At 35.7% G+C, this 15531-nt stretch overlaps 1 protein-coding gene across 2 annotated transcripts in view; it reads left to right on the top strand.

Annotated features, from left to right (window-relative positions):
• LOC136838719 (probable E3 ubiquitin-protein ligase makorin-1) overlaps nt 1-15531 on the top strand; it is a 36491-nt gene that overhangs the window by 13752 nt on the left and 7208 nt on the right. For both annotated transcript variants that reach the window (XM_067104147.1, XM_067104148.1), the window contains 3 exons: nt 9330-9553; nt 12588-12802; nt 13872-13988. In XM_067104147.1, the coding sequence (XP_066960248.1) occupies nt 9330-9553; nt 12588-12802; nt 13872-13988 (556 nt within the window). The remainder of the gene's footprint in view (nt 1-9329; nt 9554-12587; nt 12803-13871; nt 13989-15531) is intronic.

Consider the following 15531-nt stretch of genomic DNA (forward strand, 5'->3'; position numbering starts at 1 on the left):
AATAATGTGTTTGCTACCTGACTGACTTTCCTTTCTAAGTAGTGTAAGAAACTTAAAGTTTTGCGTTCACTACCTTGATTTTTTTTTGATTAGCGTAAAAAAATTTTAATATTCCGTTATCTACCTAGCCAATATTTTCGTTAACCCTTAAACGCTGACTGGACGTATCGTAAGTCGACTAAAATTGTCTGTCGGGTGACGAGTGGACGTACCGTACGTCGACTACAAAACATTTCAACCTTCGGTCAACTTTGACTCGACCGAAATGATTGAAAAACACAAACTCTTACATTCCAGTAATATTCACTCATTTACCTTCATTTTGCAACAAATTGGAAGTATCTAGCACAGTATTTCGATTTATGGTGAATTTAAAAAAAAACTTTTTCCTTACGTCCGCGCGGTAACTCGGCCGAAAATTTCAGAAATTCTTTCGTCATTTTGTCGTAATTTTTGCACCGTTGTATATTAGCCATTACATAAAGTTTTATATATGAAAATGTGTGCAATTTCATGTAAAATACAACAGAAAACAACGCATGGTTGTAGCTTTTATCAGGTTTGAAATATTTTCATATAAATCACGTGCCAAAATTTCAACCTTCGGTCAACTTTGACTCAACCAAAATGGTCGAAAAATGCAATTGTAAGCTAAAACTCTTACATTCTAGTAATATTCAATCATGTACCTTCATTTTGCAACAAATTGGAAGTGTCTAGCACAATATTTCGATTTATGGTGAATTTTTGAAAAAACTTTTCCCTTACGTTAGCGCGCGGTAACTCAGCCAAACACCTCAGAAATTCTTTTGTCACTTTGTCGTAATGTTTACACCGTTTTATATTAGTCGTTACATAAAGTTTTATATATGAAAATGTGTGCAGTTTCATGTAGAATACAACAGAGAATAACTCAAGGTTGTAGCTTTTATCAGTTTTGAAATATTTTCATATAAATCACGATAAGTGCCAAAATTTCAACCTTCGGTCAACTTTAACTCGACCGAAATGGTCGAAAAACTCAATTGTAAGCTAAAACTCTTACATTCTAGTAATATTCAATCAATTACCTTTATTTTGCAACAAATTGGAAGTCTCTAGCACAATATTTCGATTTATGGTGAATTTTTGCAAAAAAAAAACTTTTTCCTTACGTCTGTGCGCGGTAACTCGGCCGAACATCTCAGAAATTCTTTCGTCACTTTGTCGTAATGTTTGCACTGTTTTATATTAGTCGTTACATAAAGTTTTATATATGAAAATGTGCACAATTTCATGTAGAATACAACAAAAAATAACTCATGGTTGTAGCTTTTATCAGTTTTGAAATATTTTCATATAAATCACGATAAGTGCCAAAATTTCAACCTTCGGTTAACTTTAACTCGACCGAAATGGTCGAAAAACTCAATTGTAAGCTAAAACTCCTACATTATAGTAACATTCAATCATTTACCTTCATTTTGCAACAAATTGGAAGTCTCTAGCACAATATTTCGATTTATGGTGAATTTTTGAAAAATACTTTTTCCTTACGGCCGCGCGTTAACTCTGTCGAACATCTCAGAAATTCTTTCGTCACTTTGTCGTAATGTTTGCACCATTTTATATTAGTCGTTACACAAAGTTTTATATATGAAAATGTGCACAATTTCATGTAGAATACAACAAAAAATAACTCATGGTTGTAGCTTTTATCAGTTTTGAAATATTTTCATATAAATCACAATAAATAGAAAAAATTCTACCTTCGTTCAACTTTAACTCGACTGAAATGGTTGAAAACTGCAATTGTAAGCTAAAACACTTACATTCTAGTAATATTCAATCAATTACCTTGATTTTGCACAAACGGGAAGTCTCTAGCACAATATTTCAATTTATGGTGAATTTTTGAAAAAAATTTTTTTACGTCCGTGCGTTACGAATTCATGCATCATTTTGTGATAATATTTTCTCTGTGTTGCTTTGATCATTTTACAAATTGTTATATACCAAAAGCATCACAATTTAGTGCACAATACAAAAAAAAAATAACTCTTTAGCTTTAACCATTTTGCTCACAGCACGATTTGTATACAATTATATATGAAATTTTTTTTTGCGCTGTTATATATTTCAATATTTGTATATGATAATGATATTTTTTTCATTTCTGATAGTTGCATACTAAACTTCAGGCAATGACAAAAAAAAGAGCCAAAAATGAACTCTTAGTCTTAAAAACTAAGCGTGCTGTGATTTTTTGAAAAAAACTTACTTTCCGCTTCGGCGTTAGCTCCCGAACGCCGCTGGCATACGACAGACACTTTTGTAAATAGAGGCTCGACGTTTAAGGGTTAACTGGATTAAGTGGATCTTCAGTTATTCAGTGTACACCTAGTTTTAAGAAATAAAGTTTCTGAAATTTGCATTTACAAGTGCCTTTAAAATGATCCTACAATTGCTCATATTCTAAAAATTTTTTGGGGGGTAGGGTGGTTACCCCCCCAAAATCCTGCTGCTTTGTCTTGCCTCCCACACTGTAAGAGGGGCCCCAAATGGGACTGTGCCCCCCAGAGCCCCAAAATGTCTAGGAATGCCCCCTTAACCAGAGGCAGTTCTGTACTGCAGGCTCTCTTAACTAACAAGGAACTACAAGCATTGTATCCAATGCTGGCAACTTCTATAGTATCTCAGATCATTACATGAATTAATGATTGTGAACAGAATTTTCCATTAATCCCCACCATCTGTCAATATGGACTAAGCTAAGTAATTACTGGGTAAGTTACATATATAAAAATGACATTTTTATAATAAAATAAAGTTTTATATATACTTACCCAGTGATTACGGACAGAGCCCTCCCTCCTTCCCTCGTATGGACATAAAGCATAAATGTAATGACGAGTATTTACTGAGTAGTTCTTGATACTCTCGTTAGTGGGCGAGACCAGTCACCTATACTAAACTGAAGTGCTAACCTGTGAATTTTTTAATTTGAGCTGCTGAGGCAAGAGAAACTCTTAGCTAAGTAATTACTGGGTAAGTATATATAAAACTTTATTTTATTATAAAATTGTCATTTTCCTTTTGTCTTCCGGTGTTCTTCTACTCTTCCATTAGCCTAGGTAAATTCCTCTCTCACTCCTGCTCTGCCTTCTGCTCCCCATTTGGTTCAGGAGGAAAATATTAGGTACAGTAATTGAGAAATATTCTTTCATTAGAAATTTGACTGTATATATTAGGGCAAAGATTCCCCCCCCCCCCCTCCCCCATTAGTGATTGACCTTTTTTGGTTTCCCCTGTGAGAGAGAGGTGTTGGAGCCGTGGCGTCTGTCTGTAGTCCGCCCTCTGGACTGGCCTGGGTCCGTTGATTTTCTCCATGGATAGGGAACCATGACATGTCTTGGGACCAAGGTCTGTTCCCTTCGCCACCTCTCTCAGCCGTCTCCGGTTCAGGTTCGGCATGTTCTCCGGATGAGTTTTTTAGTAGTTTGGTACTCATGTTCGCTGGCTCACGCGTCGTCTGTTTTGGCGAGAGTGATAGTGATGTGTGTTAACTGGCAGAGTTACTTAGGGATACAGATGTGCATCAGTTCTCTTATTATCATTTGTTCACCTGGTATCGTCCTCCAAGCGGACAATAACCCTCCCCTGTCTTACTCAGTTTTCCCCTCTTATCGCCTCGTGTTCGTCACCTTGTGACAATTATTCTTGAGAAACATTTGTTGTCAAGGAGTTGTAAGGTAAACAACCTACAATTTTTGGCAGTTGTAAGGTAAACAACCTACAGCTTTTCGCAGTTGGGAATGGTCTTACGCCAGCAGAACATCTAGTCAGAGACAATATGATCACAGTCTTTTCTGAAAATTCAACATCTCGATTCTTACATAAGATGACAAGAAGACACAGATCAAGAGAACCTAGGGAAAAACATTGTTATTGTAAACAATTGTTAGTGAAGATCAACTCAGTTGAGAGGGCGAGGTCTTCAGTCGGATTGTCTCCTGAGCCTCAGGTTTGCCAGAAGTTGTGGACCCTCTGGGGAGAATCAAACACCAATCTGTTCATGACTGCCAAAAACACTACTCTCCTATTTTACTAACCCTGCATGCCAGGATCCACAGGCATGGTCAGTTGATCCCTTCCTTCAGAATGGAATGGTCGAATCTAGACCTTTATGCTTTTCCTCTGTTTGCTGTTTTGAGGAAATACTCAACAAGTTATGAGCTTTGCAGAACACAAGGGTGATTTTGATAGCTCATTGGTGGCCCCAAAGGGAATGGTTCCCAAACTTCCTTTCCTGGTGGTAGATGTTCCCCAGCATCTTCCATTCAGGAAAGACCTTTTTCAGATAGTCTTATTTGAGAAGATTCCATCAAACCTCCACATGCTTCATCAAACCCCGTTGGGATTGTCATTGTCCATTATGAGCTAAGGGCATTTCTAGCATTAGCAATCCTTAGTCTAGAAGGCCTGCCACCGTTGAACTTATGTATCAATAACAGTGGTCAGTTTATTGATCGTGATTCTTGTCCAGAGCGATATCCAGCATCCGTTCTAGATAGCCTAATTTAAGTCTTGCCAGTATCTTCGGTATGCAAAGTAGTTTTCTGTCCCAGCAATCAAAGGATACCTCTTTACAATGCATTCAATTCTGCATCATGCTGACTGGAATATCGCTAACAGTTTAAAGTTTGAAGAGGGTTTCTATCTTTTGTGCTGGGAATTTCAATCTTCCTGTCCTGGTTTACGAAGAAATTTAGACGTAGCCCTCCGATTTTAACAGAATCTCAGTTTGAGCCTTTTGATAAGGCATCACTTAAGAACTTTGAAGACCACTTTCTTTTAGCTCTTGCTGCGGCAAAGTTTGTTAGTGAGCTTCAAGTCCTTTCTTGTATGTGGACTTTGTTCTAGTGGCAACCTCTCTTGTCTTTCATTGCGTAAAGAAAAGATATAGAAGTGAAAGCCCTTCTCAGATTTGTGACAGTGCCTAACTTAACTGCTTTGGTAGGCATTGCTGAAGTGGCTGGCAAGTCCAGCTAGAACTCTTGAGGGTTTATATTAGTGAGCTTCAAGCCCTTTCTGGTATGTGGGCTTTGTTCTAGTGGCAACCTCTTTTTTTTTTTCTTTCAGTGCTTCGAGAAAAGATTAGAAGTGAAAGCCCTTCCCAGATTTGTGACAGTTCTTAATTTAACTGCTTTGGTAGGCAAGGAAGAAATAGCTGTCTTCTGTCCAGTTAGAACTCTTAAGTGTTTACCTGGACAGACATAAAAAACCTTAAGAGGAGGAGCTGAAATATTTATCTGTGGTGTTAGGAGAACAAACACTCCAATGTCCAAGAATGCTTAAGGGGGAGCACACGCTTACATAGAAATAAGCCCTGATTTTTATGAAATTTTTATATGTTATATATATATATATGGTGATGTTCCAGAAAAACTTTGAGAGTGATCGGATGATTATTTTGGATTTTATAAAAAAATTAAAAAATAAAAAATGATTCACCTCCTTTATTTTTGGAGCTATTGCAATGGGCTTCATACACAGAAAGTATATCATAGTATGAAAAAAATAATGGGAAGAGTTTTTCTACTTTTCCTTTTTTTTTTTGGATGGGGGCGAGGGGGGATTTTCCCCCAAAATTTGTACAATTTGATTATCACGGGTTCCTCGTCAACCTGAGAAAAAACCTAGCCCCAAACAAATATCCGTCTTTCTTTCCTCTTTCCAATGGTATATTTAACTTTAAAATTGGCCTAAAAATAAAAAAGTAGTTCACGTTTGAAGTGCAAAAAAGTGAAAACTGAGAAAAATGACCGTAAAGGTCAACAAGTGGTTTTTTTTTTTGGGCACTCGTGGAAAAAACTTATCTTAGAGCATTATTTTGGTTGATTTCTGGCTCCAGGTCACCCCCCCCCCCTATAAAAAGGGGTATTATTCGCTCGAGGCGAGGGTATCATTAAGTACCACCTGACTCATTATTGCCTGGTTTGAAACTAAGAAACTAAAAGTTTAGTAGCTACCAGGCTGATACTCTTGACTCATTTTCAGTCATTTTTTTCACTTGTTTGGTCTGGAGTTTGATTTTCAAGCCTTTTTGTCTCTCGAATGAAGAACTTCTTCTATACTTTCACTTGTGCCAAACAGATGTGTTAGTAAGTTGAGTTTCTCATAGCTGAAGTTGTGTTCAATTTCCTCAATATTTATCTCACTCAGTTGATGGTGCTGAGATTTTCCATTCGCTAATTCGCTTTGCTGGGGCACTAACTGTAAACCTAGACAATTGGCACTTCATTGAAATATCAGTATCCCATCTATTGGCAGAGACTTCGACCTGAACCTTACCCCTGCAATTTCCTACCTTGCATCTAATACTGACACTATTTTACCTAACTGAGATCTAGATATAATGAACTTGTGATCATATACTCCCTTTTCATCATCCTTTATTCATTTCATCAACTGTGAGCATATTTTTGAAGGTGAAAGAGTATAGATTGTATTTAGAGTTACTGGATGTAAAAAGCAAAATGGCAAAAACACCACAAATAGCAAAAAAATTGCTCAGAGTAAAAAGTTGTCCACCACCCACTTACCCTGTCACTTAGACTACGCATTCACCAAGGAACAAGCCATTGTTGTTGCCAGACGTATGATATAAGGTGATATAAAAATCAAAATAATTAATAAATTAGGCGAATAAAGGAAAAAATTACAATAGTCATTAGGAGCCAAACGTCAGCCCTACCTCACCGTGTGGGGGGCGGAGGCCCAAAACCCCATCAATTTTAATATTTCAAAAAAATGCTTTGGTCACATGATAACGAAGGTGCTGCTCATGTCTTACGGCCATTTAACCATTTTTTTTTTTTAATTTCAAAAATATTCATCAAAAATCGAAGAGTGCGCTCCCCTTAAGTCAGTGCGCACGGAATTGATTCCTGAACTTTTGCCATTTTTGAAAATAATCCTCATGGCTTCCATACCATAAGCACATCTTTATTTCCTTTAAAACCTTTAGCTAGAGAAGGTTGTCATATAGCTCAGGGGAGAAATAACTGTTGTTGACTCATTATTTGCAAAATGTTCAAATGTAGCATTAGGTGTAAACCCCTTAGTCCTATCGTATCATTAGTTGTTAGGAAATCGTGCTACTGAATTTTGGGAGCATGAAGGTACACATTGATGTATAGAAGCAAACCTTCATATATAAAGGTGGTAGTTTTCTTTAGTTTTGGACTGTTAGTTATGGGTTTGCAACTTGGTCACAGGAATCACTAGTACTCTACGAGATAGAGTCCTTTTTCCTCTTGTAAGGATCCTCTGACAAGTCATGCTACGAGGGCCTTACACCCTGTTGTGGTTCCAATATTTGCCAACAGTACTTGCTAGTAAGGATCACACAACAAGCAGGAATGTTGAGAAGCATTTCTCCCCTCTTTAAAAAGCTTTTAGTTTGCTTGACTGAACATTGTTTCTCTGGCCACACTAACCAACCATCCTCATTCAATGTGGTAGTCAGCTAACTTTAACAGGTAGGTCAGAGTCATTCCAAATAATGATAATTTTCTTGATAGAATTAAATATTTGGATAATTACATGCTGTTAAAGTGGAAACCCACCCATCCTCCCAGGTGGGAAACAGGTAATTACAGAGACTAATCCAAGCTGGTTAGCCAGGCGTTATTTTTTTTTATTTTGTATGGCGATCGCACCTAATGGCACGAAGATATAAGCTAACTTTAAGAGTAGGTAGATATCCAAATAATTAATTTTATCATGAAAATTATAATTTTACCCTTGTTTCTGACTGAGTTGATGCTTAATATTCAAGGATCTCATACCCAAGGTAATTTAACTCTCCATTTTCATTTCACTTCTGAAAAGTACAGATTATTGTATTTGCATATACTGCATCAATATTCATAGATTTATATATTATAACAAGCTCTTTAAATCTCAAGTTTTGAGCTGGATGTTGAAATTTACATGTAAGAATATTCCTCGATTTTAGAGAGTTTACCTTGTAATCATTCTACTTTAAAGTGATTGAAAAGTTATTCACAGTTAGTTATTAGGCATTGAATTTTGATCCGTTTCCAGACTAACAGTTTATGATACTTTCACTGATGCCAGGCAGTAAGAGAATCCAGCATTTTGCTTGGTTTAAATCACTGTACTTCCCAGTGATGAAGACACTATTTATTCCAGAAATAAGACTCTGAAATTTACTGTGTCCTAGAGGCCAAAGGTTTGGTTACTATAAGTATTTCCTTACCTGAGAGGAAAGTTAAATTTGCTAGACAGTGATAGAACTCCTGTATGTGATCTCTTAATGAAATGTATAAATTATGCACAGTTAACATAAATAACCAAAAATATAATTTAAAAAATAGATATATTCACCAAGATTCACTCCCATTGCAGAATGAAGGAGATGAGTCAATGGCATTGTAAATCAAATGTATATCAGTGTTACCAGTATTTTGCACTCCTAAAATAATCCTGACTTAAGGGAACATCATTAGATGACAAAATTAAAATTACAGTATGGTAAAAAGGTTGACCTGAAAATATTACTACAGCAATGCTTAATCAAACATATTTATTTCATATTCATGTGGTACCACACAAAACTTAATGGTAACGATGTGCTGAACATTTTCAGGTTTTGAAGATTAAAAACTCTTTTCATATTGTAAAACAATGTGTAGATTTTAATCGTGATTTTATTTTTATTTTATTCAATTTAAGATCTCAGGTTCATATGATGTTTTTAAAAAGTGTAACTGCATTACACTGTATTATTATTCAGCATTCCTAGTATATTTACTATTGTACAGTAGTGTTTAGTTTTTCCTTTGTTAAACTTTAGGAGTATTAGAATTTGAAGTACATTAATTGCAATTTATTAAAAGCAAAGCTAAATTCCAGAGTCAGAAGTTAACATTGCAGGCCAGCCCAACAAGAATTAGATTTTTTACACAGTGGTCGGGTTCATTTTCATAATATTATAACAACAACACACAAGTTAGTTATAAATGATTTGTTTAACCAGACCTCTGAACTCTTTTAGGGTTCTTCTCGGGCTGGGAAAAGAAAGGGGGAAAGAGTACATAAAAAAATTAAGTAGTTAACTAAATAAATAAATAATAAAAAAGGGGGGGGGGGAATTAGAAAAAAACAATCGAGAAAAAATAGAAAAAAAGGCATGCTGCAAGTGGTACTTCTAATGGGATTTAAGTCATGGAGTAACATTGTACAGTGGGAAGCATCATAATTTTTAGGATATTTTTCTGTAGTGATTTTATTATTTAATGAGCTCTCTGTCTTTTTAACAGAATATGAAGTTTCATACGCACAAGTTGCTGGCGCTGGAGACAAAACTTCAGAGAGCTCCAGCAACTTAAATTCATCAGACAGTGAACTCTGTCCGATGTTCCTAATGTCAGGTGTTTGTCAGCTGGGTGAATATTGTACATACATACATGGGTCCATGTGTGAGGTTTGTCAGTTAGCTTGTTTACATCCGTATGATAAGGAACAAAGAAGAATACACAAAGAGGTAAGAGTAAGCTCTTTGGTGTTAAGTGCAAGTTAGGCAATGAAACATTTTCTTACGTACAAATCTTAGTTTTACCTATACTAAGTGGGAATATTCATGTTATTGAGGAATTACCTTTTAAAGCTAAATTTGTATGTAGTTTATGAGGAAGCACATAGCAAAAGAGAAATGTTGTAATAGTTGAAAAATTGGTAAAAAAAAAAATATAAATTAGATTTTTTGCTTCTCGTACCACATTTTCTTCAGACACAGATGTTTTACTTAAAATTCAAAGCAGTTTATTAAGACAACTATTTTACATGTCATTTAGCTAGTTTTACCTATTATGTTTTCAAATTTTATTCATAAGTGGCAAGCCTGATGACTGCTAAATTATGATTTAGTTCTAAGACATACTGTTTTACCATGGTTATCTTAAAGTAAAGTTAATAATGGTAAATGTATTTCAAAGTTATTTTGAACAATAGCACATTTTTTCAATAAAAGTCCATTAATTGTAAGACCCCTTGTTCCATGTGTGAAATATGTGGTTGCACCAACCCATATTCCTAAGAGAGGGATGCCTCCATATTCCTACTCCACATCATTTTTCATTCTTTTGTGCCCATGTGGCTTTATGGAATAAATGCTTTGTTGCAAAGTGGGCAAAGAACCTTTATTTGTTCCTAACATCCCCCTTATAATAGGAATACACTTCAACATGAGCTGGTACAGTTGTTGAACTTGGTAATGAGATATTTAATGAGTGGTAAATGGGATCAAGTGGAGGAATACCCCTCTCTCACCTATTGACACACAACTGTAGCTACTTTTTCTTCAGCAGCCAATGAGTGAGGACATGCCTCCCTGCTCTCTCCCGTTGTGCTTGTTGGACAGGATAAGTAGCTTGTCATCTTTGTTTCTTTGCATTTGCATTTACTTTGGACTTTTTATGTGCTGTGTTCTTTTGTGTCACTTTGGTCTTGTTTTTCTCTTTCAGGAGAAGAATTGTGACCAATGCTGGTAGGAAGGACTTTGAAACCGTATAGTTGCCTCATGTCTCCCTTATTTGTAGGCACTTAAGTATTACTAATTTTGTAGGGACAAATATTATACTCAATCTTTCGTCTGAGACATGTGCAACCTGGTCCTCTCACTAATGAGATGTTATGAGTTTGTTAAGAGGAGGAAGGAGGGTGGGAGGTGTTCCTAGCTTCTGATGCCACCAGACCCTGTCAGCACTTTTCATCCTACCCAGGTGTAAGAAACCCTTTCATATCAGCTTGTCAGGGTATGAGGAATTATGTTATCTTATGGGTATCTGCAAAAGATCTGGTCTACTCTTAATATTCCAGGTCAGTCAGTCTATGTCTGCTTGCTTTGATGACCAGGTGAAGAATAAGGCCAAACCTTTTGACACAGCTGCAATTTCTGCAGCCCTATAACTTCCCTGTCTACTTCAAGACAGTAGGTCCTCCAGTTGCGGTAGCTCTTCCAGTAGCTGACCCTCCAGCATATTTTTGATGTCTCCCATTCCAATCCAGCCCTTCAGTGTGGAAAATAAACAAGGTGTTCCTTGGAAAAACTAAGAAATGTTTTTCCCTTCGCTGCCTTCTTCATAGTCTGTTGTCATCTACAAGATTCTCTTTGCCCTCCTTTTTGCCCCCATGCTCGCTTCCTCTGCTTAGGCGGGAGAGGGAGGCATGTCCATATATTTTTGCATTCAAATTGTTGGTACCTGGAAAGTTATTTGGAGTGTTATTAGTCTTATTTATAATAGTGTTAATCAGTTTCATTTTCCATTCAATAAACTGTCAAATACTTATATTAAGTTTTTATGTATATATTTACTGAATAGATATTCATCAATTCTGTTACGGTACTTTTATTTGGTATAGGTCTAAATTTAGAACCTAGTTTAAAGATAATAAGAAGAGATATCATCATTAGCAATATCTAAATAGCCTGTTATTACATGTTCATGAAAATCATTTTGATATCTATTATCTTTAATGAACAAGGCATATCATCTGAATATCTAATATTTAAGACATCAGCACTTTTTGTATGCTTAAATTCAGTTACCTAATGTTTCAGCATTAGAATGGTGTTTTAGGGTATGTGTTTTTATGGGAAAATCTATATTAACTCTGGACTATGAGTTTATTTAGGGATGTTTGGAGTATCAGTGAATTTATGGTAAAAATTATCATCATAGTTATCAACTCTATAATTACAGTATTTTCTACTTCTGAATTCCAGTTTTGATTAAACTAAATCATGTGAGAATATTTAGGGCAGAATGAATAATTCCATGTAAGAGTTCATTAAAATCAGCAAGTTTATTATTTGTGCTACAACTTGTTACCCCTAAACCTCTGTTAATAACATTATCCAGAATTTCATTATAAGTACAAGTTTTATTGATGCTTGATATTACTAAACTCTTATTTATCGTGTCATTAAATCCTTAAGGATAAGGAATTTTTAATGTTACAATATAAGAATTTTCTACCTCTCGTACTGTGACCATCATTAACAGTATCAAGAATATTAATATTTTTGTGTTTATATGAGATGTATTGTAAAATGCTCATACTCATATTTGTTGGCACAACTATCCTTATTAAAACCGGTACTTTTACATAAGTTCCTGTGACAACAGATTCTTTAGTTTAAAGGAGAATCAGTATGACCTACATATTTAATCAGATAAACAGTTCCTGTTCTCTTACATGTGGGTGCATAATTACAGTCACTTACATATCCAGTATCCAAGGTACTGGGTATGTTTTACATCTGTTGTCATGACACTTGTGCATCATGTTAATCAGGTTTATGTTAGGTGATGGTAGAGGAATATATATATATATACATAAACATGCTATAGAAAAAAGGAAGATGTAAGGTAATATTTATTAGACAAAGACATGGCTTTATCACATTAGGAATAAAAACATCCAAGTAACTATAGATGCATGATATTTATATTACTCTTAAGTATCATATGAATGATTTGAATGAAGTTCTTTATGTATTCCTTTCATATTTACAGGAATGCACAAGATTAATGGAAGCAGAAATGGAACATTCTTTTGCTGTAGCTAGGTCTCGAGATAAAGTTTGTGGCATATGCATGGACACAGTCATGGAACGTCCTTTGGCATCCCAACGAAGGTTTGGTATTCTACCAAATTGCCAGCATTGTTTTTGCCTGAACTGTATTAGGAAGTGGAGGCAGTCCAAACAATTTGAAAATAAAATTGTAAGGTAGGTGTTACTCTTTGGTGTTAACTAACATTGGTTCCTATGAGAATACAAACCTTCAGCTTTTTTTTTTTTAAATCATCTTTGGCAAAAGTTGGTCTGGTCGTTGAAGCTTGGCAACGAGGTAGTTACGTAGCTGCAGGTGAGTGAGGGGATGGTGACCCCCACCCACTCACTCAACTGTCAGCAAATTCTTCAGCCATTTTGCTTTTTACAAATCTGGGCTTCACTCTTGAGTTATCTTGGATGTTTTTGAAGCTACTCATATTTTCTTGGTTGCTTGCTGACGTTAGCTTGTTTGTAGACTTGTTGATGACGCTTCTTCAGGTATCAGTTTTAGTTTCCCGACATGCGATAGTTTCTTTAGCGATAAAGAAACCTCAGTCATTGGTTGACATGTCAGCTGGTCTTGGCAAGAATGATATGCCTGATGATTCTACTGCTCCTAAGAGTGGTCAACATAGATGTCCAGGAGTGTTAGTAGGAGTGCCCCAGGTTTATGTCGTCTTTTGATGTTGAGCCTCTGTCTTACTTATCTTTCCGCAGAGGCCTGGAGTTTACATCTCTAAGCTGTATCCAGCTTCTTTTGTAGTCACCTACCCACTTGGAGTTGTACAAATGAGGATGGAAGAAAGGGTAACACACTGCTGGTCAGCATTTCATTTCCATGACCTTCAACGGCTCTGAACCCTACCCCTGTCTTTTGAAAATGAACAGGCATTAAAGGACGATGAAAATTTTAATGCAGTCTTACTAATAAGCTTTTAAAATAATTTTAACATGTTAGTGTTGCAGTATTTTTAATTTTTTAAAATATATAGTACCATTTTTATGAGTACAAGTTCTCTTATCACTTATCTGGGGTTGTCATAATATTCATGAAAACTTAAAATTTAAAGTAACGAATTGAAGTTTATGTGTGTTGTCATATTCAATTTTTGGGAATAGCAAAAGTTATTGTGAAGTAGCTCAATGTTCTGGAAGCATTATGATATACAGTATATATTTTAATAACCAGTCGGGAAAATTGTTTAATAATGCCTGTAACTATTCTTTTATTCCTATTTTATAGGTCTTGTCCAGAGTGTCGAACACAAAGTGATTATGTCATTCCTTCTCGATACTGGGTAGATGACAAAGATAAGGAAGAAAAAGAAAAACTTCTTGTCAGTTATCGACGAGCTTTAAGGTAATTTATAGTTTTTAATTTGTTTTAACTTTAATTTTGATTAGGCATGGGTTAAATCCCAAAGGCTAGCTAGGTTTCTTGACTTCTGCTCCCTTTCTCTGCCATATTTAATATGATTTTCATCACTCATAGGATATAAAAGGGAAAAGTTGGGGTCGATTTCTTCACTTGTAGAATTCATGGAACTAACATGTTCAAGTGAGGTGAAAATCTCTTGGTAAGTTCTGCATTTAATACTAGGTCACATAAACACAGATGACTTTAAGGCATGGGAGCTGCTTTTTCCAGTTATAGCAGGTTGGTACAGTGGGATTTCATCTATGGAATTTTGAGAGTGTATTATAAAACAGGATTTCATATAAGAAAATATTGTATTTTGTGAATAAAATTCTGCACATTTGCACTTTTTAAGCATGCTTTGTAAATATTGGAGAAAGTTGCCGGAGGAAAGGCTGAGAGAAACTGTTAACATTTATAATTGTCAGTTTGGCTTAAAACCAGAGACCAACAACAGAAGTAGTCTTTATAAGGCGTCAGCTACGGGAGAAGTACCATGCAAGGATTTGTGAATTTTGAAAAAGCGTTCGACAAATAAGTAAGGGGGCATTACAAAGGAAGAGGATATATTGGAAAGAGTTATCAAGCTAGTGATATTACTGTACCATAGCACCAGATCTAGGTTGATGACAGTGACAAGTTTATCAGAAGAATTTATTATAAATATTGATATGTATGAAGGATCAGCACTGAGCCCATTGCTTTTTACCATAGTAATGGGGAAGCTATAAAAGTGTGGAGAAAAGTTGGTTCCAAGTAGCTGCTTTATGCAGATAACCTTTTGCTAACTGCAGAATTTGTGGAAGGGGTGATGGAAATTTTTAAGAGATGTCAGATTGGAATTGAAAGGGGGACTGAAAATCACATAAGTACAACTGGGCTTATGGTAAGGAAACAATGGACAAAAATGACTAGCTGGTTTTTATTGGAGTGTTGTGGAAGTGACCTCTGTGCTGTGTACTGAAAGTAACGGATGGTGTGACAGGAGGTGGAGAGGATTACTAAATATGCATAGAGTAAGATATTTTCAATGCCAAAAATGCTTTACAAGAACAAATAAGGGAGAGAGGGGAGTTTAGAATCCTGATGTGACAGATGGGCAGGTATTAGATGAGGTATAGTATTTCCGTTACTTGGCAACACACTGGACTACGAAGCAGGAGTTCATACAGGAAAGTAACATAACCAGACATGTGTTTGCAGGTACTCAAGATCACCAAGGGAGGAAAATAAGATAGCTTATGGCAGTTTCTGCAAAAAAAAAAAAATTGAAAAGCATATTATGAGGAAATACAAGTCATTGGTAATATTCAACAAGATTTGGAACAAAATAAAAAAAAAATTAGGGCAAATTTACTCCATCTGTATTTCCAATTTTAGTGAGGGGATACTAATATTTCCAATTCAGAACAAATAGCAGCAGCAATAGGTCAACATTTTGGGAGTATATTGGATGTATTTCTGTATTCCCCTGAATTTTAGCAAA

This window comes from Macrobrachium rosenbergii, chromosome 5 (genome assembly GCF_040412425.1).
Source record: "Macrobrachium rosenbergii isolate ZJJX-2024 chromosome 5, ASM4041242v1, whole genome shotgun sequence".
Lineage (NCBI taxonomy): Eukaryota > Metazoa > Arthropoda > Malacostraca > Decapoda > Palaemonidae > Macrobrachium > Macrobrachium rosenbergii.